Source organism: Mchenga conophoros, linkage group LG20 (genome assembly GCF_057382185.1).
Source record: "Mchenga conophoros isolate Kocher_MC1m ecotype Shallow Benthic linkage group LG20, M_conophoros_male_GT1.1, whole genome shotgun sequence".
NCBI classification, from domain to species: domain Eukaryota; kingdom Metazoa; phylum Chordata; class Actinopteri; order Cichliformes; family Cichlidae; genus Mchenga; species Mchenga conophoros.
The window spans coordinates 7384192-7408636 of record NC_140545.1 but is presented as its reverse complement, the minus strand read 5'-3'; the positions used below and the strand labels follow the sequence as shown (position 1 = coordinate 7408636).

At 41.5% G+C, this 24445-nt stretch overlaps 1 protein-coding gene across 3 annotated transcripts in view; it reads left to right on the top strand.

Moving 5' to 3' along the window:
• Positions 1 to 23450, top strand: part of LOC146550271 (pleckstrin homology domain-containing family G member 4B-like) — a 28086-nt gene extending 4636 nt beyond the window's left edge. Inside the window, exons 2-25 of one of the 3 annotated variants that reach the window (XR_014890146.1) lie at positions 4140 to 4337; positions 4470 to 6702; positions 6795 to 6998; positions 7948 to 8068; positions 8223 to 8316; positions 8565 to 8651; positions 10034 to 10150; positions 10240 to 10338; positions 10449 to 10600; positions 11020 to 11158; positions 11869 to 11991; positions 12084 to 12281; positions 12485 to 13200; positions 13573 to 14019; positions 14957 to 15206; positions 15324 to 15413; positions 17041 to 17367; positions 17453 to 17623; positions 17780 to 17957; positions 18052 to 18168; positions 19910 to 20188; positions 20517 to 20711; positions 20974 to 21036; positions 21366 to 23450. Coding sequence is in view for 2 of the 3 variants with exons in the window: in XM_085259494.1 (XP_085115620.1) it covers positions 4140 to 4337; positions 4470 to 6702; positions 6795 to 6998; positions 7948 to 8068; positions 8223 to 8316; positions 8565 to 8651; positions 10034 to 10150; positions 10240 to 10338; positions 10449 to 10600; positions 11020 to 11158; positions 11869 to 11991; positions 12084 to 12281; positions 12485 to 13200; positions 13573 to 14019; positions 14957 to 15206; positions 15324 to 15413; positions 17041 to 17367; positions 17453 to 17623; positions 17780 to 17957; positions 18052 to 18168; positions 19910 to 20188; positions 20517 to 20755; positions 20974 to 21012 (6618 nt within the window). In the remaining variant the exon portion in view is untranslated. Of the gene's footprint in view, positions 1 to 4139; positions 4338 to 4469; positions 6703 to 6794; positions 6999 to 7947; positions 8069 to 8222; positions 8317 to 8564; positions 8652 to 10033; positions 10151 to 10239; positions 10339 to 10448; positions 10601 to 11019; positions 11159 to 11868; positions 11992 to 12083; positions 12282 to 12484; positions 13201 to 13572; positions 14020 to 14956; positions 15207 to 15323; positions 15414 to 17040; positions 17368 to 17452; positions 17624 to 17779; positions 17958 to 18051; positions 18169 to 19909; positions 20189 to 20516; positions 20756 to 20973; positions 21037 to 21365 lie in introns of those variants that run through there. The other 2 variants (XM_085259494.1, XM_085259495.1) reach the window with 2 other exon arrangements.
• Positions 23451 to 24445: the final 995 nt, after the last annotated feature.

The following is a 24445-nucleotide window of genomic DNA, read 5'->3' as shown; positions in this document are numbered from 1 at the left end:
CCCGAACCATCTCAACTGACTCCTTTCAATTTGGAGTAGTGGCCTCTGAGTCTCTCCCGGATGGCCGACCTCCTCACCCTATCTCTAGGGGAGAGGCCAGCCACCCCTCAGAAAGCTAATTTCCAGGGCTTGTATCTGCAATCTTGTTCTTTCATTTAATTTCGGCATCAATCCATCTGTCGATCTCCCACTCTCCTCTCTCCTCAACCATGAACAAGACTCCGAAATACTTAAACTCCTCAACTTGGGCCAATAACTCGTCCCTAACCTGGAGTGGAGAGTCCCCCCTTTTCCGTCGGTCAAGTACACGCTTAAATGTTGTCAATTCTCCACAGCAAGTCACAGACTATGTACAGGAGAATATGACTGTGGTGTCAATAAGAATTTACTGACCTCAGTTTCTCACTGATTCAGCATCTAGTATCACTTAAGATTGTTCCAGCTGGTTAAAGATCCCATTACTGAGCTTTCCTGCTTTCTCAGCTTTGTCCTCTGCTGAGGCATAACAAGAGGACACTTTCAGCTAGCCCAAATGTTTTCTCCACAGAGTGGACTCAGTGCATATCAATGCTTTGTACTGCAGAAGATGCAACAGAAGGTAAACATTGCATATTAAAGCATAATAATAATAATGAAGTTGTGCAGTAATTAATTTTTCCCTGTAGGCATAATTAACTGAGCTGCCAAATTTTGATTTAATTTTCACTTTCAAACACAGTTTAAGGTGTGACAGAAATGTTTTCTTGGCATATTACATGAATGTGGCCCACTGTATCAGGGGGGGAAAAATCCCCTGTGATGATATAGAAGTCTCAAAAACTCATGTATCAAATATGATACACTTACACTTAGCCATGAATGGAGCCACACATGACTCGTTCTGACCGCTGCTTAGGCAGCTGGAAAATTATATGTTTAGTTATCTGTTGTAGTGGTGACGCCTCTTTAAAAAACACAGTTTCACAGCATCTCCAGGAGCTCTAATAATGAATTGGAATGAAAGATCTCCTTCTTGTTGGGAATAGACAGGAATCCACATTTCTCCCACAGCACTTCTTATAACTGGCAGCACTAAAACCATTTTAAATAGTTCGTGCAATCCAGAAGAGAATCTGTGTATATCAGCTTCGATGAATAACCGCAGACATAAACACAGGAAATTGATTCTTTTAATGCTTATTTAGAGGTCGTGTCAGTGTCTGCAGAGACTTTGAGGTTTTGCTATCAGAGACGCCGGACTTGTTGGGATTCACATAGTTCTCAGGCTCTTTGCTTATAATGTATCACAAAAAAATTTATATTTGAGTGGATAATGATAATAGTGTTAATGGTTGACTGTGTTAATAACAAGAAAAGATTCAAATAAATTTTCCAAGGATGTCAGTGTTCACAAATACAACATTTTCTTGTTGATTTTCAATTTCTGTATTCCTTAAAGTCATTGCGCTGAACCTAAGAATAAATATCTGCATGTTTTCATTCATTCCAAGAAATAGTTTGTTTATGTCAGTCAGCAGGAATAATGGATATTAATGATCCAATCTGGACACTCTTTTTTTTAAACTGGATTTTCATACAATGGCACAGTTGGGATCATGCTGGTGTCCTAGTTTAGGGATCAAAGAGGGACAGCATGTAATCGCATTGTCCTTGGTTCAAATCCAACCCTAGACCTTTGGTGCATTGTATTCCCTTGTTCTTCATTTCTTGTCCCTTGCCACCAGAGACTACTGATGAAAAAGGAAAAATTCCCCAAGAAGCACATGGACTACAGGGATGTCACTGTGCACTCTTTTCATTCTTTAGTGTTAAGTATCTTCTTTTTGTCCAGACAGGAACCTCCTTGACATCAGGAATGTTCAAGGACTATTTCTGCTTCATAATGATACTGGACATAAATATTCAAACTGTCCTCAGCTCCAGCACTGGGACATCTTATCCACAGTAATGTGAGCCTCGTTATTTATTTCAGTGGCTGAGTGAGAAAGATCCGGGTGTGTATATAGAGCCATGTGAATCTGCCTAGCCAGAGAGACATGCCTGCGCAGTCCGCTAATACGCCGCATACTGGTGGCAGGCTAACCAGTAAACACATAAGTTAAAAAACACGCATTTTAAAAATTGCTTAAATAGGCATCTTTGTTGGTGCACATGCAGTAAATGGTGATTTGTCCTGCTTCTCACAGCTTACCCATCACCAGCAGTGCAGGCACAGCTTGAATCAGAGGCTTGTATATAGACCTCCACACCAGCATACCCTTTCACTGGCATCATTTAAGAGTTGATGAAGCTGGTGTGCTTTTCTTGGTGATTAAGACAGGAAAACCCTTCATTTAAAATGTATGTGCTATGAGCTGAATTTGCTTACACTTCATAAAGCGCTTCAGTCTGTACCCATCCATATCTTCTCTCATTTAGCACCCACCACCACTTTTTTTAAACACCCCCTTATCCTTTTCTTTCTTTTTACCCCAGTAGCCATTGTTGTGTTGTATCCCAGCAGGATGTGTCAAAGCTGACTAAACAGCTCTGAGTCACAGTGTTGTTTCTGAAGCTGTAGGCGCTATGGACTGGTGGAGATTCCAGCGTTCCTTGGATGATAATGTAAGGGGATGAGATGAAGAGGGTAGATGGCCACATGGTAAATGAGAACAGGCAGCAGCAAAAAAATAAAATAAGATGAAACCTTTAGGCACGTTATGCATAGAACTGAAAAAGTCACTTTTGAGAAAATGCAAATATGAATGCGTTAAACTGCTTAATGAAGACCAAAAGTGCCGTACAGCCCTTCATAGAAGTGGCAAGAAAAAGATACAGAACACATGATATCTCTTGCCTGTTCTCATTTACATGGTGGCCAATCCCCGAGCCTCATTCTGGTGGAGGTTTCTTCCTGTTAAAAGGGAGATTTTCCTTCCCACTGTTAAGTGCTTCCTCATGGTAGGTCATCTAATTTTGGGGGGATTTTCTGTATTATTGTAGGGTCTTTACTTTACAACTTAAAGGGCCTTGAGGCCACTGTTGTTGTGATTTGGCACTATATAAAAATACAACTGAACTGAATTGGTTTGAACATGAGACAGCGAGCAAGTATCAGTGTCAGAGGCGCTAATTCATCACACCAAAACACGTCTATGTCTCCATCTCTGCTTATCCATGTCTGTCACTCCAGCTTTGAATCTTTGAGCTGAGTGGTAAATAATCTTAATGAAAATATGCAGTGGACAGTGACTTTTACATTCTGGTTTGGCATGTATGAAAATGTGCTTTTTTCTTTCTGGCAAAACAACTATGCTCACTATATCCAGCTGTAATAAGATCCAACTTCTGCATGGAGATTCACACATCACTTTTCTTCTAAGCCATATAGCCCCCATGTACGTGTATATACTGTATGTGAACCCCAGAGGTCTGGTGCTGTGGCCTTTGCTGGTCTAAATAAAGAAGGGCCTAAAAGTGGGTAGTGGGCCATGAGTTCAGGTCAAAGGGAATGTGAAACTATAAACCAGGAGGCCTGTGAAGCTCGGGACCAGGCATCACACACTATGTTTGCTTGGATGTTTGTTGTCAGGCCGGCTGCCTCGATATTCATTGATGAGCCTGAGGTGTTTGTGTGTTTGTGAAGCTGTTCTGTGAGCATGAGGACAAGGCCTCTGTAATTTACTGTGGACAACAGGCAGATGGAAGCAGCTGACTCCTGCTTTACTGCTGTTTAGTATTACTTTGCACTGCACTAAGTAAATATTTTATGCGGTTAACGTGAAGTCACAGTTTCGATACCTGATAAATTGATCAGTTGACTGTCAGAATATTTTATTAATCAGTTATCAAGCAAGAATCCCAGCATCTCAAAGGTTAGAAATACTGGCTAGCACAGATTTAGTCTAAATATGATTTCAGATGATAAAAATCAAAAAAGTTTAAAATTTTATTTTTAAATTGAGAATGAAATATTGATTGCCTGCACTAAGGTTCAACTTCTAAGCAGCTGAATGAATATATGTAAAAATGATGGAGGTGTTTGATTATTTTTTTTGTCACTGACATCATGATGTAATTCGGGAAATCAGTGGTATGAAGTTTCAAAAACTTGTTGCTAAGTAACATCTGTAGCTTTCTGCTCTCTCTTATGTTTCCAGAACTTTGATTCTCTCGAGGGATCCATCCAAAACCTTCTGTCTGTGCTGTTCCCGCCCTTTGAGGCCACCGCCCCCACGCTTCTCAGCCAGCTCTTCCAAGTCATCGACAATCATTATCAGGGAGACGCCCTTCGGTGCTTGCTGGACTTTCTGGTCCCAGCCAAGCACATCTTAGACACCGTGCAGCAGGCTGCATGTGTAAGTCATTGTTTGTAAACCCCAGTGGGATGCTAAGCTAAAGAGACTTTTATGTACATTCAGCACTTTTGTTAATATAGAGCAGAATACTGAGTACACTTCTTTCTGTTGCCCATGTCCTGTCCCCTTTAGGCTCCATACTCTGGTGTTCTTTTCGTCTATGAGGGCTGGCCTCTGTGCTTATGTGACCAAGTTGTCGTCCATCTTGCTCCCATCGACCCAGTGCTACTTCAGCCGGGTGATTTTTATCTCCAGGTGGCACCATTCTGTGACCAATCAGCTCGCATCGTGGTTTGCAGCCTCCTGGAAGACGAGGACTTATTGGAGGAATTAGTAGAGGAAACCCCAATTCCTGAAACTTCCTATCCTTGCATATTCAGCCTCGACTGGTTAGATGAGCTCAACAACGGCCGCCAGGGAACGCCTCTCAGCCGATGCCTGCTTGCCACAGAGCAGGGCGTGGTGAGGTTACCATGGGAACGGGTGGCCGTGCCTGAATTTGCCGACAGGCCACACAGTGCTAGGAGTAGTATGGCCTCTGCTCCTCGCTCATATCCTGCTTTGCCATCTCCGCTTCCTCTCCTTTCACCTCTTCCTAATTCTTCATCTAATCAATCTTTACCACTTATTCCTTCAAAGGAATCTGCACTCAAACTGCGTCCTCTAACCATTCAAAATTCAGTTTTAACATCTTCTTCACATCCCTCTCCCTTCTCCGTGGAGACCAGAATATGTCCAGCAAAGCACGGTATTGCTGTGTCGCTTTGCTTGGTTGATGTTAGTGCTGCTTCTTCGTCAAGGCTGATCAGAGTTACAGAGACTGAATCAGAGCCTAAGCCTTTAGGTTGGGTGTCCCCTAACACGTGGGATAGCCGCTTTACTGGGAAAGGTACAAGCACAAGACCAAGCACTGTTTCAGATACGTGGACCCCTACGAATACTGATCTAATTGTATGCAAAGGTCAAGATAAGGGTGCTGAAATCACAGCGCAAGATAAAGGTAAAGATAGAAACCTTCAAGATACCAGTAGAGGTGAGCCAGCACCCATTGTTGGTGCAGAAGGGGAATATATTGATATCCTTCAAGCCACTATGCTTTTCGGTAGAGCTCAGTCAATTAAAGAAGAAAAACAAAAATCAGAGGCACAAATCCAACCACATGCACAAATTCAGGGACAAATGCAGAGATATCTGCAGAGACCTGCACAAATCCAGCCACAGGATTCACACAGGCAAACACAAGGGCAGACGGCAACACGGATGCCACCTCCCACACAGTGGCAAGCACCAGTGCAGCTACCTGCAAAACCTCAAACGCAAAGTCATCTTAGACCCAACGAGTCTGCAGAAAAAGGACCTCCATCCACTTTCAGTCCTTCCCAGCCTCACCACCCTCACTCTGACTTCACTGATCCCTCTGAGTGTATCCGGACTGTGCATTTCTCAGAGAAACCCTGTACTCCATGCATGAGAAGAAAACAGGGCGGAAAGGTTTCCAGGGCTCAGGAGCTGAGGTGTCGATACAGGGACTCCTACCAGGCTGCGCTGCAAAATCCCGTCACATTTGGAAAGGAGAAAGAGAAAGGAGCTGCATTAGCTGTGGTGGAGGAGGATGGTGATTTCTCACTGTGTAAAAACAGACAGGGGCCACTTGAGAATGAAACAAGGGATCTGTGTTTTAATTTTCAAAGAATGTATGGTGACTCTGGGATGCAAAACCACCGTCCTCAAGCTGTTTGTAAGGAGTCGGGAGAATATGACACAGCTCCGTATTGGAAACCAGGAGATATAAACATCACCCCCTGTATGGATTACAGGGGAATAAATGCTTGTCACTTTGGTGAGCTACCAGAGCAGACATATGATAGGACCACAGTGCCATTTAGGGAACCACTGGATGTAAACTCTGCCTATGGCAGTACACACAATGTGAATGGAACAAATTCAACAGTAGAAACACAGATGACTAACGCTAAAGCTCAGTCGAGCTCAAATGGACAGTCACGTGTCTCCACCAAACACCACGGATTACTATTTAGTTCGAATGAAATTTCTGGGAAGCACGTGACCCTCAAACCCTGCGAGCAGCTGCCAAACAGAACAAGTTCTGCGGGGAGCCCTTTCACAGCATCACAAAACACACAAGTATGCACATCGAATAAAAGGTGTTCATCCCTCTCCACTGCTGTTGTGGACACCTCAGAGAAGTGTGAACTGGTTATTGTCGATGGTAAAAATGTCAGGAGGAAAGAAAATAGCAACTCCTGTGCAGAGATTCCCCAGCTGCATGTGGTTAAATGTAAAAACAGCACCGCCTTCAGATTAGTTTCACCAAAGATCAACAGGAGGAACATGGCTGTTCTAGGTACATACTTAAGTCATTCTTCTCTGTAGTTGTCTTTGTGGTCATTTTGGTGTTGTTAGGTTCATTTTATTTTGTTTTCAAACTTTGTTCAGATGGTGATCAGCCTGGCAGCGCTTCCATAACTAGTAGAAACAGCCAGCAAACACAGAAACCATCACAGACAGATACACCTCTAGTGGCAGGGACACAGAAGACCTCCCGGCCTCCCTCTGTTCGTCCTAGACCTGACCACTTACCTCTAGGATCTCCAGACCCCGGAGCCCACCCCCTCTATCTGGGAGTAGCATCACTTACAGGTAATCAATTTGATATACAATAAATAAAATAAAAAGCTATCCATTAATATCCATGTGCACTGATTGAAGAATCATCTTGGAACATTGTTGCTCTTTCTCACAAATACCACTGTAAAAAATACTCCACTGGCCTTATGCAAGTATGCTCTCTGAGTACAGCATGCAGTATGCGGCACACCAGAAGTCCAGTAGCTAGCTGTGGCTTTACTAGACTGTTGGGTGCAGTTACACATCAGACTGCTTAATGACCTGACTGCACCTCTGTTGGATAAAGTCTAGAAAGGTTCAGAGCTGCAGTGTAAAAGCATCAATATAAAAATCTCATCTGCTATCTATGACATTATTTCAGTGTGAGAGTCTGTATCTGTGATTTTATTTATTTATGAAAATAAATATTTTATTGTTTTTGCGCTCATAGAAAACATTTGCTTTGCAACATTTGCTGTGAAATTCACTTATAAAGTGTTGTGTTTAACTTGGAGGCATCTAACAGTGTGGTTTCAGAATTCAACCAAGTGAATTCTACAGGAAAATGTGAATGACCTTGCTCGGGTCTAGTTTGTTTGTCTTTGGTTGCTGCAATGTGTTGTTGGACTCATGTAAATGTGAAGCAGGCGACTCTACTGACCTGTAGTTAGAGGTCATTATGCAATGATGAAATCTTAAATATGAACACTGCTGCGTAACCTATTACTCCTAATAGAAGCCTTCACTACTATGCATTGTACCTAGAAAACATTGAACCATCTGTTTGCTTCTCTCTTTTTTGATTATTATTATTCTAGGCTTTGGTCCTCACTATTTTGTCAGCTGCAGTATTATTTTGCAAAGTTTTTCTCACTTTTAAACTTTTGAAAATATATCAGCTCGTTTGTGAAAACCCTCCTGCGTATGCAACATATTTTATTTTTATTTTTATCCTCATCTCTCCTTTCTCTTACCCCTCCAGGCGGCAGAGACAGGACGGGCAGGGCAGTAGTTGAACTGTATGGTGACCACCCGGGATGGCGAACAGCTGTAACAAGCCAGGAGATCTTCCAGATGCTGCTCTACTTCCACTCTATTACCAGGTAAGAAATGAATAAATCATTCAACCAAACACTTAAAATAGACCCTCTCTGCATTCACAGACCTGCTGGAAAGCAGGAGTTTTCTCATTTATGTGGTTGTCTCTGTTTTATTTGTGGAAATACTGTGTGCTAGTTGGAATGTTTGTTTTTGTAGGACAGAAATCAGAGACAGTGGGATGACACTAGTGTTCGATGCGAGGAAAACTAATCCTCAGCCGCACCTCTATAAAGCTTTGATGACTCTTCAGGTATGAAGCAAACAAACTTTCCTTATTACAGCTTGCTACAGCTGATCACAGGTAATTGATGTTTTATGTGTTAATCTCTGGCTGAGTGCTCCTGTTTGCAGATCATAAATACTGGGTAAAAGATCAAGTCCTAAAATGCATCAGCACCCTGCTTGTTTGCAAGAGAGCAAGAGATGACATTAGTTTTCAGTATACATCTCTTGATTTATTTGTCATGATTAGCTCAGTGGAGTGTTAAATCCTTGCAGGAGCAGCGCCCTCAAGCAGTGAGCAGTTTGGTTATGCTGGTGGACAAAGAGAACAACTTCAGACCAGAAAGGTGTCCAGGGATACAGGTCAGCTTTTTCACTCTTTACATCCATTTTTAAAAGAAAGCCCTCGTAAAGCAGGTGTCACGGTCCGCTGTGACAGACCGTGTGGAGAGTGCGTGGAGGACTCAGGTGCGGACACGAGTGACACGGGAGTAAACTTTAAACAAAAGTGAGCCTTTTATTGTGGCTGGTAACGCAAGAGAAACAAACAAGAATAAGGGCAGCTCAAAAGCAATAACTAAACAGAAACCTAAACTGGGAATGAACCAAGGTAAGGCTATGAATACAACAGACCGGGCATGGAAACATGGAGGGTGGGAACACAGACGACGCGACACAGACTGTAAGAAACACAGAGACTAAATACACATGAGGGATGATCAGGGGAAGTGGCCACACATGGGAACGCAGCTGATATACATGAACTTAACGACAGGACAGGAGGAGTGAAACTGAATACACTGACAGTGAATGCAGGCCTTCAAAGTAAAACAGGAAACATGGGACATGAACCGGGGAGACGTAGTACAGGGGGAGGTGACAGACGCGACAGCATGAACTTGACAATACAAGACACACAGACATAAACCCACGAAGGGCAAGGGAGGCTTGATACAAGGGTAACATAACTACAAAAGGACTGGACTACCTTAAAGAACCTAAACAATCAATAAACATCAAAATAGACTAAACACAAAACACTGGGTCGCACGACCCAGGACCATGACAGCAGTGGAGTTAAACATTAGGCCCAGGGGGCAGAATCAGCTCAGCACAAACGCTAATCCAGCTCACTGAACATCTGTGTGTATGTATTACATGCCATATATGTATATATTATGCACTATTTCTAAGAGTGCAAAAGCATGTGTGTCTAGCCATGCAAATATCTTACATCTTGAGACTCTTTGCATTTACAGTCCTGTTCCCCAGAAGACAATTTCTTTCTTTTGTGAATGAAATCTAATCTCCTATATGTGTTTGCAACTAGCAACAGCTAAATATTTTGTTAAGAGAGTAAAATATGTCATATTGCATGACTATCAGCTGTTGAAGGAAAGAACAGGTCTTTAATCAAAGATAAGTTTTCTTTATCAGATGTTTTGTTTTCAGCGGTGTATAAGATGAACTAATTACAAAACTAAATAGATCAAAACGATCTGCTGTTGATCTTATAAGGACAATCATCTAAATCAAATACCAGCAAACACACCGAGAGGTCCAAAGTTCCAGTTTTGTCCGTGCACTAATTAGTTAAAATGAAAGCAAAAAATGTAGAATTTGAAGGATTTAATAAACCAGATTACATAAAGATCTACAATGTGTCTGCTAAAGGTGATAAGTGAACAATCTCCTGTGGTTAAATACTGAGTAATGACTTAAATATGTTCCTGGTAATTTGACAGACTGATATAGTGACATCAGTTAAATCGTTGCTGAAGCTGGTGGAGGTGAGTCAGCTGAGTTCACACCTGGATGGGACACTGTCTCGTGGTAACGTTGACTGGAAGGAGCTACATCAGGTGAGGCCGTCACATTATGATATTAACTGTTTCCATTTGTCCATGCCTGTCTGCCTTTTCACTGCTTAGCCACATCTTTTGTTCTGCAGAAACTCTTCCCATTTGTCTACGATCTGCATGTGGCCTCCAGCCTGCTCCTGAGAGCCATCAGCAAGCTCGAGGAGCCCCGCAGGACAGATACTGTACAGGTACTTGAACACTTGCCTTTGACTGGTTTTTCATTTTGTTATTTGGACCTTGGAAATTGAGGTTACCTTCTCCTCAGTAACTACTTCTTTGTTTGGTCTTTATGTAACAGGGTGTGCAGCAGTGCATGATAGACCAGAGGACTCTGATGAGGGATGTTCTGGAGGACAGCCGATTGGTCAGCCTGCAGAGAGAGGGTGGAGCTATCCTGGCTAGGCTAAGGAAGCAGAGCGACCTCAAATACCCCCACTGTGAGGACTTTAGGTAACCACGAATCATCCTAATGCTATGTTTGCAAGTGTAGAAAATCCCAGCTGTTGTCCTACAGTCTGATTCAGGTTTTGCTGTGAAACAACAAGTGTCAGTATCTTTCTATAACTGGCAATTAAACATTGTTAGAATAGCAAAGTGTCATCTTAACATCACATTTGCCGTAGTTTATTGAATATGAAACAACAGGTACAGGAAAGAACATGAGGCCAGACACACTGATTCATTTATAAGTAAGTGTTTTCCTACACTTTGAGTAGGTGCTGGCCTTTATCTTTTCAGGTAAGTTACATTAAAAGTGTGGTCTCATCTTCAGTGGGGGTGCTGGAGTACACTGAAATGTTTAAAATGACATTCACTACTTTTATCAACTTCTTTGTGAAGCCTTTGATGTTACGTTTTCCTCAATACAGTGATGCAGTGGACTCAGTGACAGGTCTGTACAACCACGTTGAGGAGCAGGCTCACGTCCTCGTGCAGCGGTCCAACGTGTCGCTGGAGCACCTGGAGTACCTGCTCCAACTCAGAGAGATGGAGGGGCACTTCACACAGGTACGTTGACTGATGTTCTGTTTACTAAGGTTAAAGGTTTCTTATTTGAAAAGGTATTTTTAGACTAAAGTTGGTGTAGGTCCTGTGATCCTGACATCACAAAAGGCCACTGATTCAGCAAGGAATTAGGTGGCTGTATTGAAGTGTAGAATTTCAGGATTTTTGTGTGTAAATAAATTGAAAGTATAATTTAGCTGTAATTGATCATATAGAATATAGTGTTAAAAAGAAAAAACGAGGGCTTGTGCAAGATTTCCTCTAGTTTGTGGCTTTTAATATCACTTCATTACAAATTTAAATCAGGCACTGATGGTAACTTATTTATGCTCTAAGTTGATATATATATATATATATATATATATATATATACACACACACCTCAGTGTGTATATATATATATATGTATATATGCATACATATTATATATACATATATATATATTTATATAAACAGGTAATATGCAAACAGTTTATATTTTATTCCTGCTCTCTTTGTGTTATAATGCGAATGAACAACAAAAAAAAACTAGACACTAAAACATTTTAATTAACTCAGTGCTGCTTTTAACTGAGAAATGAAAAGCAGCACATTCAGTTTAGTTGCAGCTGAATATGCATATGCATATGCACACACTGGAGTCTGCACATATTCAGTTTTCTTATATGCTACATTACCAAATACATAACTTTTGTGTCTCCACCCCTATGTAGATTCAGCAGTGGTTTAATGAGGAGGGAGAGCACCATTTGTTGGAGGCAGAGTCAGTGGAGGACTCTGGAGACAGAATGGAGCAGATCCTCAACATCTTCACTGGTTTCCTAATTGAAGCTAATGTCAGTCTAAGATTTTATTTGTGATTGCCACTCTCCCTGTATTTGTGTTTGTTTGTGCAGCTCTCTGAGTCTCTCTTTCTGTCCCCCTGCAGGACCGACGGCACCACGCCATGTCTTTGGTGTCAGAGGCCGAGCGGCTTCAGCAGAGAGGGATCTCCTACCCAGAGACTGAGGCGTTCAGGGATTTTGTCTGTACCTTCAAGTCAGGCCTGGAGGACTTCCTATGCCGAGCAGAGGCGTGTGGCAGAGAGCTGCAGATCATGGTCAACGTGTGCGATTTTTGTGAGCAGGTTTGTATTTGATACTTGTCGCTTGTTGCTCTCATACTGCATGTTTTGCCTGTTTGGGAACCCCAAACTTTCATACTTTTTATCCTGTACTTTGCATTTTTTAACATCTGACTTTCTAGGTTAGAACTACTCGTTTTTTTAAAAAGTAGTAAGAAGTCTTTTTCATTTACTTTTATTTAAATAGACATTTCTTTTATAAACAGGCTACAGCACTGTCCAGTGAATGCATTGATTACCTGGACCAGTGTCAGTCCAGAATCCATGCAGTGCAGGACCTTGAAAGCGCCTCACAGGTTAAACAAAGAGACACTCTGCTCCAAAACCAAGACTCTAGTCCAAACATTGCATCCCTTTGTCAGTTTGACATCCATACAGAGCAAGGCTCACATCCAACCACCACCGGTGTTTCCCCCTCATGCACCGACAGCTCCATCCTCCAGGCTTTCCATGACAGGTTCCAACAGTTCAGCCCGGAGAAATTCCAGGAGGTAAAGGCACAGGCCAGCTTCCTGCAGGGCTCCCGGGGGATGCGTGTCTGGAACTTTGCCTGGCTGAGAAGTCAGGAAGCCCGGCAACAGCTTCAGGAGAGGATGCAGAATGTGGATGAGGTTTATCACCAGCAACCAGATTCTAGCAGCTGGTGTGAAGGTCATTTTGTTGACGTGGTGAGCACTAATGTTCAGACAGCTTCTCCCGGCAGCCATAATTTGGTGGTACAATCAACCCCTGGGCCTCGGCATCCGCAGTGGGAAAGCATCATGTCAGGAGCGGTGGATTTAGGAAAGAGAAGACCGATCCTGGGCAACAACTGCGCTAATTCAACAGCTGTAGCCTGCTGTAACATCATCGTTAAACCTGAGGATTACAGTGAGGCTGGAATTTACCAGGGGTCAAAGGTCGCTCCACAATCTCCTCATAGGTAAAATAACTTCTTTGGTTGTCTATCCATCCCTCTTATTAAATATTTAACTCACTTTGATTTCCAAAGCAAGTCTCACACTCTTCTGTTAGATAATATTTGTAATATTTGGGAGAATTTCTCTGTGTAATAATAATTATAATCCAATTATAGTAATTGTAGATGCCCTGTGCATTATGTCATGGTATACAAAATTTAAACAAAAAATACAAAAAGTGTTTTGGATCTCCGCTGGCATAAAAAATAAAGATTTATGGATCTGAATAAACATTTAAGATGATTAAGAACCTTAAAGGCAGTTTTGAGTTGGTTTTCTGTAGCATGGCTGTGCTACAGAAGTAGTAACAGTGTCTCTGTGTCATTTTTATACAGGTCAGAAAGGAGAACAGAAAGAGAGGTGAAGAGGAGACAAATAAGCAGAGCCAGGAGCGAGAGAGACACTGCCGCTCTGTCTCAATCCCACACTGTCGGCTGCCAATGGTTTCCATGGGGACGGGGTTTTGGGGTGAGGTCAGCGAGTCAGGACTCATGTACCACACGAGTGGCAAAAGCAGGATCATCTACTCCTCCAGAGCAGCGAGTTCGAACCCCATCATCTTGTTCCCACCATGGTCAGCCGTCTTGTCGAATCCTCCAAGAAGCTCAGAAGTTTCAGATCTCCCGCCATGGGAGCTTCTGCTCAGAAGACTCCTGCATGAGCGACCACGGGACTGTGGGGGGTAAAGGGACTTCATGCTGCAAACACTCCAGCCTGCCCACTGGGAGGAATGAGGGGACCTGTTGTTTAGAGAGTCCACATGGGAGTGCCAGCCGCGCCCTGTAAGTCTTCTGTGTGTGGGTGAAATCATTATGGCCTATAGAGAATAAGTAATATTTGATGATTAACTTTAATTTGGCTCATCTTATGTGGCTCATGTGAGTCTTTCATGCACTCTTTTCTGTCTCTAAGCTGGCAATGAAGAGCTACAGGTACTGTCTGTTCACTTTCCCTCTGTTTTTTCCATCTTTGTGTCATGGATTGATGGAACGGGCTTACTGAGCACAGACTATCAGTGCTGCTATTACCTCACTGGAAATTTCGAATATCTTAAATACTGTGCTGAGAAACTTTGTTTGCAATAAATTTACATTTAACCCAATGCAGAAGAAGTTGGGGGAAAAATGTAGGTTCGTGGTGTAAATATTTATCTGTGCCCAGCGGGTTGTTTCCATAATTCACAAATGCTGGCTTTTTTTTTCTTACTATATACGTGACGGAAGCAAAATAATAATGTATCTATCTGAAATGGGAAAGATAGCTGATGATAAGCGTAACAACGAGAATGTACAGTACTGTGAAAAAGTCTTGGACCACCTCTCATTTCTTTGTATTTTTCTTCAAAGAAGTTTGTTGTATTTTTTTAATAACTAACACACTGGTACACAATCATTCATTATGATAACTCAACATTATTGAAGCAGTGTGAGGTCATCTTGACAGAGAATAAAACAAAAGGCAGCCAACATCCGAAAAAGAAAACACTTTCAACCTTTCAACCTCAGAACTGTACACACAGTATTCCCATTTATGTTTGCACATTACAATAAACCGCTGCACCTTTACCTATATTTGTAGGAAAATATAAAAAAAATAAGGGCCGGTCAAAGACTTTTACACAGTACTGTAGTTATCAGAAGATGTCTGCACTTTTTTTTTACCTGAGCATGTTAACATTTGTTTAGAATATTTTGTGTGATTATATCCTCCTGTCACCAGGAGGCTGCAGCGTGTCATGGAGGAGTTGGTGTTCACAGAGAGGGAGTATGTCCGCTCCTTAGGCTACATCCTCACCCACTACCTCCCCCTAATGGACAGACTAGACATCCCCCAGGACCTCAGGGGCAAGCGAGGGGTCATCTTTGGCAACCTGGAGAAGCTTTATGATTTCCACAGCCACTATTTCCTGCCAGAGCTGGAGGCCTGTCCAAGGGAGCCTGCGATGATGGCCCGCTGCTTTCTCAGACACGTGAGTAACAACTCTGTGACTGCGTTATACTTTTTCATACAATATTTATTCTACATAATGTTTTTACTTCTTCTCAGAAAAAATTTTCACTTTACATTAAACTGTATTTTTCCACAGAGTGAGAGTTTTGGTCTATATGCTTTGTACAGCAAGAACAAACCTCAATCAGATGCCCTGATCCTGCACCGTCCCCATGACATCTTCAAGGTTAATTTACGTCTTCCTGTCAATGAAAAACTTTTAAAGCAGTTTTCTAACTTAATGATGTAAAGGAGATTTACTGTATTTATTATAACTCTAACTTACAACTCTAAAAGAGCTGAGTGATTAAAAGTATTCCACAGACAACGTTTTACCCCTCAGCTGAAGGGGCTGATGGGCTATTGTTGTTACCCACTTACCCCGTTACTGGCAGGTGGAAGGGAGGTGTGGAGACCCAACTATGTGAACATGATAAATCAAGAATGAGGCACTGTAGGATTTTCAAATCGATACGATTAGGGATGGGTATCGTTTAGGTTTTATCCGATACCGGTGCCAAATCGGTACTTTTGAAACAGTGCCGGTGCTTAAACGGTGCTCGAACCGGTGCTTAAAGAATGGAGAACACAAACTTTGTCCAAAAACCTCTCATGTTCAGCTGTTTTTTTTTGTAAAAAGATAACAATGTGTGCCTTTTCTGCAGCTATGTGGCATATATGGTATCACTCTTGGCTGGAAGCAGTGCTTAATCAATGGAAAAAACACAAACTTTGTCCAAAAACCTCTCATGTTTAACTGTTTTCCACTTTTTCTTTGGTCATTTTAGCCTTTTTGGCAGGGTGAAGGGAGTATCTGCCATCAAACAAGAAGACAGCCGCATGTAGCTATGATGATGTTTGCTAGTTCACCTTACATGCATTAATGTAATAACGTGGTTAGCCTACTCAACGTAAATTACACACGAACAACATTAAGCTACTCACGCAGAGAAGAACGGCTTCTGCTGCATCATCATCCTCATCATTTCTGCTACACTGGCAGGGCTAGGGGCCAGGACTCTATTCTTCGGGTTTTTGGGGGATGTTGCTCCGGGTCCGATAACTGGCAACCCACCCGACGTGCACGGTGTGAGGTCTCGCAGCAAGCTATCAAATACCGCGCATTTCTCGGCTTTTAAAAAAAAAACGCTATGCGTCGCCAGCTGTTTAATCGGATTCTTGGTGTTACCTCCTTTGACAGTATCAGCTTAAAGCACTTGTTGCAGGCTGCTGAGTTTGCATATTTTGCTGTGAAGTACAGCCAGACTTTTGACCGCTTTGCCTTGGGCATTTTTAATCTGTAGCTCTGCTCTAACAGAACGTACGTACCTGGCCCCGCCTACTATCCTCGGAAACGTAAAATGATTGGCTAGAAGTGTATCACAGCTCAGGAAAAAAAAAGCACCGAAATAAAGCACCGAAATGTGCGCTGCTTTTCGGTCTGGTTACTACCGTTTATGTCAGAACCGGTGCCATGACCGGTACCCATCCCTAGATACGATAGATGCACCTGGTAAAAACAAATTCTAATCTGTGTGACCTCGATCTCACGATCGGGGCTTTTGAAAGTTTCAGAGTTTTCTGAAAATCTGGTGTTTGCGGTAACTCAAGAAGGAACCTAGGCACCTAGGATGTTCAAACTTGTACCATAAGTGCATTTTCTAGGAAGCGTAGGGGTAGCAGTATGTTTAATAATGCACCCTTCCAAGGTATATAAGAACAGCTCCCACCATTGTCCAACAGCTACAGTAGGAGTGTTTGTGCCATGCTTTTACTTTTTAGACTTACGCTCTACCTTTTTTGTTCCTTCACAGAAGAAGCAGCAGGAGCTGGGAGACATGATGGACCTTTCATCCTACCTTCTGCGCCCTATCCAGAGAATTAGCAAGTACAGCCTTCTGCTCCAGGACATGTTAGCTTTGGCTGGCTCATACAGGCCAAAAGATATAATCCAGGATGCACTGTGCACTTCTAATATATGCGCGCAAAGCGTGTCCGGCCCAGCTGTGTATGTGCCTGACCTGACGAGCAGTGAGAGGGAGCGGGAGAGGGCCGAGATCCAGGCTGCCGCAGCTCTGATTCGATTTCAGATGCGTCATGGCAACGATTTACTCACCATGGATGCCATTCAGGATTGTGATGTAAGATTTTAAAACGGGAGGCCGGGTCAACTTAAATTACAGTTGTTGCATGACAGTGACAGTTGCGTCCCCTTTTTTCTGTCAGGTGAATTTGAAAGAACAAGGCCAGCTGATTCGCCAGGATGAGTTCACGGTTTTCTTCAGGAAGAAGAAATGTGTCCGCCGCGTCTTCCTCTTTGAAGATCTGATTCTCTTCAGCAAGACCAAGAAGACGGACATCGGAAACGACGTGTACATCTACAAGCAGTCATTCAAGGTCTGCACATGTCCTTGCTCATCAAAGGGTTGTCAGAACCTAAACAGTCAACCCTTTTTGAACCTTAAAACACAATTTACAAGGAATTACATGTCAATGCTGCTTGAATCCTCCAGGATGAGAAATTTCTACATCTCTTTCTATTTTCTTCTTCAGACAAATGACATTGGGATGACTCATAACTCTGCTATGAGCGCTCTGTGTTTTGAGATCTGGTTCCGGAGGAGAAAAAGTGAGGACACCTACACTCTGAGAGCCTCAAGCGTGGAGGTGAAGAAAGCCTGGACCACAGACCTGGAGAGGATACTCTGGGATCAGGCTGCTCATAGTAGAGGTTGTGACAACATACTGTCTTTATTTAGCATTTGACCCAGTGCACGGTGCTTCACAGGTTTAAAAACATATTGTGAATCTACGTTTTGTTCCAGAAATGCGCATGCAGGAGAGGGTATTCATGGGAATGGACCGCAAGCCATTCATGGATATTCAACCCAGTGATGCTGCAATTTGTGACCGAGCTGTCAGCTGTGTTGTTACCGACAGAAGTAAGGAGCTGCACATACAACATTTTAAACTAAATTCCACTTCATCTATCAGATATAACATAACAATTCAGAGTTCTCTTGCAGTCTTGGTGTTATTTCCACCCTTTGTACTATAGTTTTAGTTTTTTCAGTTAATTAAAAGTTTAACATTTAATTCATCCATTTAACCCTCCCAAAAGGCTTGAGGTTGACATTAGGTTGTAATTATTATTGTGTCATGGCTCTGGGGATGGTTAGGAATTAATTGAGTTGAAAATCACTATAATCCATTGCAAAAAAACCAAAAAACATCATTCCTTTTCCACAGCTGATATGCTTGCAATTGGTGTAACACCACCAAAGTGTAACATTCCAATTGGAATCTTTACACTAGTAAAGATCCCCTGGATACAGGAAATCTGATCAAGGGCTGTGTCCTGAAACATATTTAAGTTAAATGTGACAATAAAGGCACTTTACGTGTTATTTGAAAAACTTTAACTTACTGTGGGGGAAATAATTAATTGATCCCTTGCTGAATTTGTAAGAATTTGTAAGTGAACAGTCTCATGTCATGTCATTGAATAAAATAAGTATTTGATCCCCAAGCAAAGCTTTAGCACTTGCTGGAGAAACCTTTGTTGGCAACCACAGCAGTAAGATGGTAGTTGGTCACCAAGTTTGCACACATATCAGGATTTTGGCCCAATCCTCTTTACAGAAACTCTTAATCCTTTATCTTTCTTGGCTGTCAACAGATTTTGTATATGGCTGAGGTCTGTGACTGGCTAGGCCACTCCACGACCTTAACATGCTTCTTTAGCCCGACAGTATGGGTATGGTATGGGGTGTGTCAAAGATTTTACGCCCATTGAGTCATTTACATAAAATGGGCTTGTTCTGCCCAACTGCCTTCAGATCCTCCATTGTAGTTTGGACTAATCCACCACCTTTCTCATTATCACTCCCACCTAATGAAGCAAGATCCTGCATGGAGCTGCAGACTAAGCGCAACTGATTGTCATTTGTATTTCTTCCATTTCCAAACAGTCACACCAGCAGTTGTCATCTTCTCACTAAGATTCTTGTTGATTGTCTTGTAGTCCATTCCAGCCAGCAGGCCTGCAATCTTGTCCCTGATGTCCTTTGCCAGCTCTTTGGTCTCGCCCATGGTGGTGGAGAGGAGAGCTTTATACACATAACAATTTGAGATCAGGAGTATCTGTAATTAACTGATGAATACACTGATTGTAATCTGTGGGAACCACAAATCTGGCTGGTTTGTAGTGGATCAAATGATTATTTCCTCCACTGTGCATGTATAACTTACAAAGAGCACATCAAACAAAAGCTATTATAATTGAGGAAGCGCTGAAATACTCTCAAAAACTACTTTTTTGTATTTTTATAAAATTCTTTAATGAATTGTTTTTAATCAATTGCATATCATTTCATTCTTCTTGTTCTATCACATCACAGATAATTTTGGGGAATGGGGGGGCTGTGCATCAGTTTGGTCTTTGTTGTACTAAACGTGTTATAAAGCGCTTTGAGGGTCTCGAAAAGCGGTATATAAATGCAATCCATTATTATTATAAACAAATTTTTATAGCACTGATTTTATTGATTGCCCTGACATTTGGTAAAGCCCACTAATCCAGCTACGGAGAGAATACTTTTTCATGTGCATGTACTTCAACAGTCCTCATTGCTCACTAATCAAGCCCATTATTGTCTCATTAATATCTATGTATGTCGTCAGTCCCTGTGGCGTGTTGTTCACACAGGGGTTTAGACTATCCCCGACCTCACTCCATTGGCTCTGGCAGCACCACCTCCACCACCCTCAGCCAATCGTCTTCCTCATCCGGCCGTGGCTCACTGCCCCCTGCCGGACATCCCGGGAACCTGTCGCAGGGCGTGGATGCCAATCCAGCTGTCTGCTCCTCCCCTGACGCTGTGACTGACAATGAACTCAACAATCATCACCTACATCAACATCACCTTAACTATGAGCAGTGCAATGATCGCCATCCACTGAGTGAGTTTATTTTAAGGTTTTTTGTTCCCTATAGAGAGACGTGTTTGTTTGCTGCTGACTTTTTAACTTACTAGTATTCAAACAGTAAATGACTAAATGATAAATCAGAACTAATCATATGGTGATTATCCTAACATAGAGCAGTAGTTATATTTAAATCCACTGGAGGGTTTAAGTTTATCTTTTAGTTTGGCCCAATCTAGTGGCACAGCAGTGTGAAAAACTGCAGTGCGATCTTTACTAGGTTTCTATTTTTTTCTTGAACATCACTATGAAATGTTAACTTATATCAGTTTGATGTCAAAAAACCTGTTTTCTTTCCGTGTAGTGGACAGCACCGAGTCTTCTGAGGAGTGCACGAATCTCTTCAGCAGCTCGGAGCACAGCTGTCTGTCTGCCATCAGTGGCGAAATAGTGGACGACTCCTCCTGTGTATCTCAGAATTCACAGACCCACCCACAGACCTGTCGGACACCCAGCCTGAGGCGAAGCAGCTCACCGACAGCTACCAGAAAGAAGCCAGGTGTAGCTCCCAAACCTCCTCATCTGGCTAATTCTCAAGTGCAGGTGAAGGTGTAACAAGGCAACCTGGTGAATTAGTAAATGAGCTGAAAATTATGGTCTCAGCGTTTCTCAGATTGTTTTTGTAGCTCAGTTCATTAGCAGGTCTGATGCAGCAGTTTTCCAACATGACGATTCAGTGTCATTAAGAACTTAAGTTATGCAGTTATGTTTTGACTTTTTTATTACATGCTAATATATTTGAGTGGTTTCTTGTTTTGCAGGGTGATGCACTTATAATTGGAAAATCAACAGAAGTTTAATATTGAATCCCCAGCAGAAGAAAGGCAGGTTAAATTCTACATTTATGTCATTTTTCTGTGTTTTTTTATATTAAAAAAGGATACTATTCATGTGTATGTGGTAGTGCATATACACGGGGGGGACAGCATTTAAAATTCCTTAAAAAATTACGAAACCAAGCCCTAGCTTGAAAGACATACACCATAAAACTTTCTGTTGTTAAACCTTTAAATTTGAATAACAGCAGCTAACCTTATGTTGGTCATTTAATAGTCTTTGAAGCCTAAGGACACTTCTTAAAGAAATAGTGACAGATGTGGTTATATCAGTGGCACAGCATTCAGAATAATATGTGCTTTTAATATTTTTACAGATTGGACTTCAACTCAGGCTGGTCAGTCCTGCTGCGGTCACCCAGCAGAGATGGATGAACTATCAGAATGAAAAATATTATGTACAACCAGACTTTGTCATTTTAGAGGCGTTTGGGGTTTGCTTTTGCATGTGTCATACCTCAGTCACTCAAATGTGGTAAATTTGATCATATGAAGAAGATAAGGCTGTGATGCTGATGTCACACATTCATCATGAAGTGTGAAACGTAGCGCCATCAGTGGAAGTTTTTTAATAAACACAATCAGATATGTGATACGAGGTGTGCCTAGTCTTTTTGCCCATCAGAGTCGTCCTAATGCCCCCCAATGCAGGTTTTACCTTTATAAAGAACCAGGTATCTGCTGTTACAGCTGTGGTGGATTAAAACCATAGCAAAAATATGCAGTTGAATAGGAATAATTATACCTGCTGCCTCACATTAGGTCACCAAAAATTCCAGAAAAACATTCTCATGTCATGAAATATAACTAATATATATTTTAAAGTGTGATTTGTCTTTTCTGCTGATGTCTGGAGGCTGTGTTATAAAAGAGCCCCTTGGGGTGACCAGATAGCAAGGAGGCATTCTATGACTGCATACTTTTTAAAATATGATTTGTATGATCTTCTATCCTGTACAGCTTGTACAATTGTTGATTAACAGGGATCATAGAGAATGTTTTATTTATGGCTGTCTTGAAAGGTAGCAGCTCATGTGAGACAAACACCAGAGCAGCATGTATAAACCACTCCAATCTAGAGTATTTAATGCTTTTTTTTTTCTTTTGTCAAAGTCAAAGCATTGCTTAGGAAGTAAATCGCAATCATGTATTTTTGCCAGCTTAACCACATTGTTCTGCCAATACGCTCGCACAGAGCCCAGTACTACTTGGAAACTCAGGCTTAACATGAATGGGGATAAACTGAGAAATGTGGATACTGTATGGATTGAAATATAAAATTAATTTAATTAATCTACAGTAAATAACACTCGTAAATACATTTCTGTTTCTTCTGTACTGTAACCTTTTGAGGGTCCTTTTACTGCCACTGTATTTTTAAACTGATGCTTTTTACCTGTATGCCTCTAAGTTTCTTAGTAATCCTCCACCCACCGATGTATCTGTACGGAGAGACTAGTCACTCGTGTGTTTTCATATCTTGATTTAAATGACTGTGTGTGTGCAGGGAAGCAAGAAAAGCTACTTCATAATAAGCAGTGAATAGAATAAGGCCTTAATCTTGCAAGCAGAAACCACTTACCGTCTAGGGTCCACTAAACGTTACATCTGCTCCATGTACCAAGTTTCTCTTTATGAAAACGACCATTAAAACACATTTTTAAATGTGTTTTCTTTAAAGGTACCGGTGATGAGTGTCATGATTTTCTAAGTTTTGTTATTCTATGTAAATATAAAGAGTATACAAATCATGACAGGAAAAGCTAAGGCAGTAACACAGTAGCCTTTGGTTTGCATGTTTGTTTTTCATGGCACTCACCTTTTGTGCATCTGTATCCCTTTCCTTTGTGCTGACTTGCTTTCTTTTATACTTTTTATTTGTTGATGTAAATTAGTTCTGTTTCTTAATTTTTCCTATTCAAGGTCAGTAGGGTTGTGTTGTTTCTTTCCACCCTGAATTAAGGTCTAAACAACTCAGTCATGTGAGGAGCAAAGAGAGGAAATGCAGCCCTTCCTTATTACACACACAACATCCTCACAGATACAGACACTTACTGTGCTACCTACATACGTGCATGATATATTCTGATGACAGTATAATTTTGCAAAAACTAGATTTTTTTTAATGTTATGTTTCAGCCGTGGTCTTCTGTTTTGTCTGTTTGTTGTTTTTACAAAAGCCATTTCATATTGACCATCTGACCTGTAAGCAACATGAGGAAAACCTCATCAGTGCTTTTATATAACCTAATGTTACTGAGCTAAAAACAAACAAACAAAAGTTGGTGTTGTAATTACCTACCCTTAATTTGAAAAGTCAGTGGGATGTGTTCCTGTTTTACATTGTAAAATGTAATTTATACTTTTATGTTCAACAATAAATTAATATATGATGTAAATGATTTGGGGAAAACTTGTTTTTGTTTTTATCTTTAAATTTAGTGAGTAAGTAGTAGTGTAATTATTTACTCACATCAACTGAGCCTAATTGCTATTACTTTGCTGAGTTAGCACTGTTTGTTTTAACACATGATTTACTGGTTTAGGTCGTGAAGAGAGTCTGTCACAATGCTAGATGCAGAATGAAAGTTCACAAAAAAGGAAGGAGTGTTGTCTCTCTGACCTTCATAACTAAAAACAGAGTTACTGATGTGAGGAGCAGACAGATGGGGGCGTCCCGATTAAGTTACACATGCTACAAATATCCCTCAGGAGCTGTTACACTGTGCAGTCTTTAACCAATAAGCAGCAGCAGCTGAAGTGTGATTTTGCAGAGTGAAAGGACACGAAACCTGCTGCAGATATGAGCCAAGGTAGGGCAGAAGGGAAAAAAAAGGGTTTTAACACCTGCAGATTAAGATGCAACTTTGTCATCATTTTAGGTGGGGGAACTTACACAATCGGTGGCTGACTAAATACTTTTTTGCCCCACTGTATTTCCAGTCTCGCTGACCAAAGTCCTTAAACACATTCAGAAATTCACACACCTCTTTTGTTACTAAACTACTGTAGAGCCCTTTTCCTTTCACACACACGTTCATGTCACTACTTTGTCTGCAGCAGCTTTATTGTTTTCCGCCTGTATTGTGAGTTTAATCTCTTAAGATTTTTCGGGTAGTATAGTTTTATCTTCCTTTGAAAAATCAACTGCTCTGCTGCCACTACACTCTTTCATGTTTGTGATTGGTCAGATGCTACCAATGCCACTCCTTACATGGAAACGTGCAGGGGAAACCCTGGATTTACTCAACAAGCTGTTAACTAGCTTTGTGATCACTTTTTTTTGTTGCAGATGTTAGGGTAAGTGAATCCAGATAACAGAGAGACACCCTGAGTATATTGAAGGGAGGCAGGCAGTGTTGGACCCTTTAATAACTCTGCTGGAAAACTGAACTCA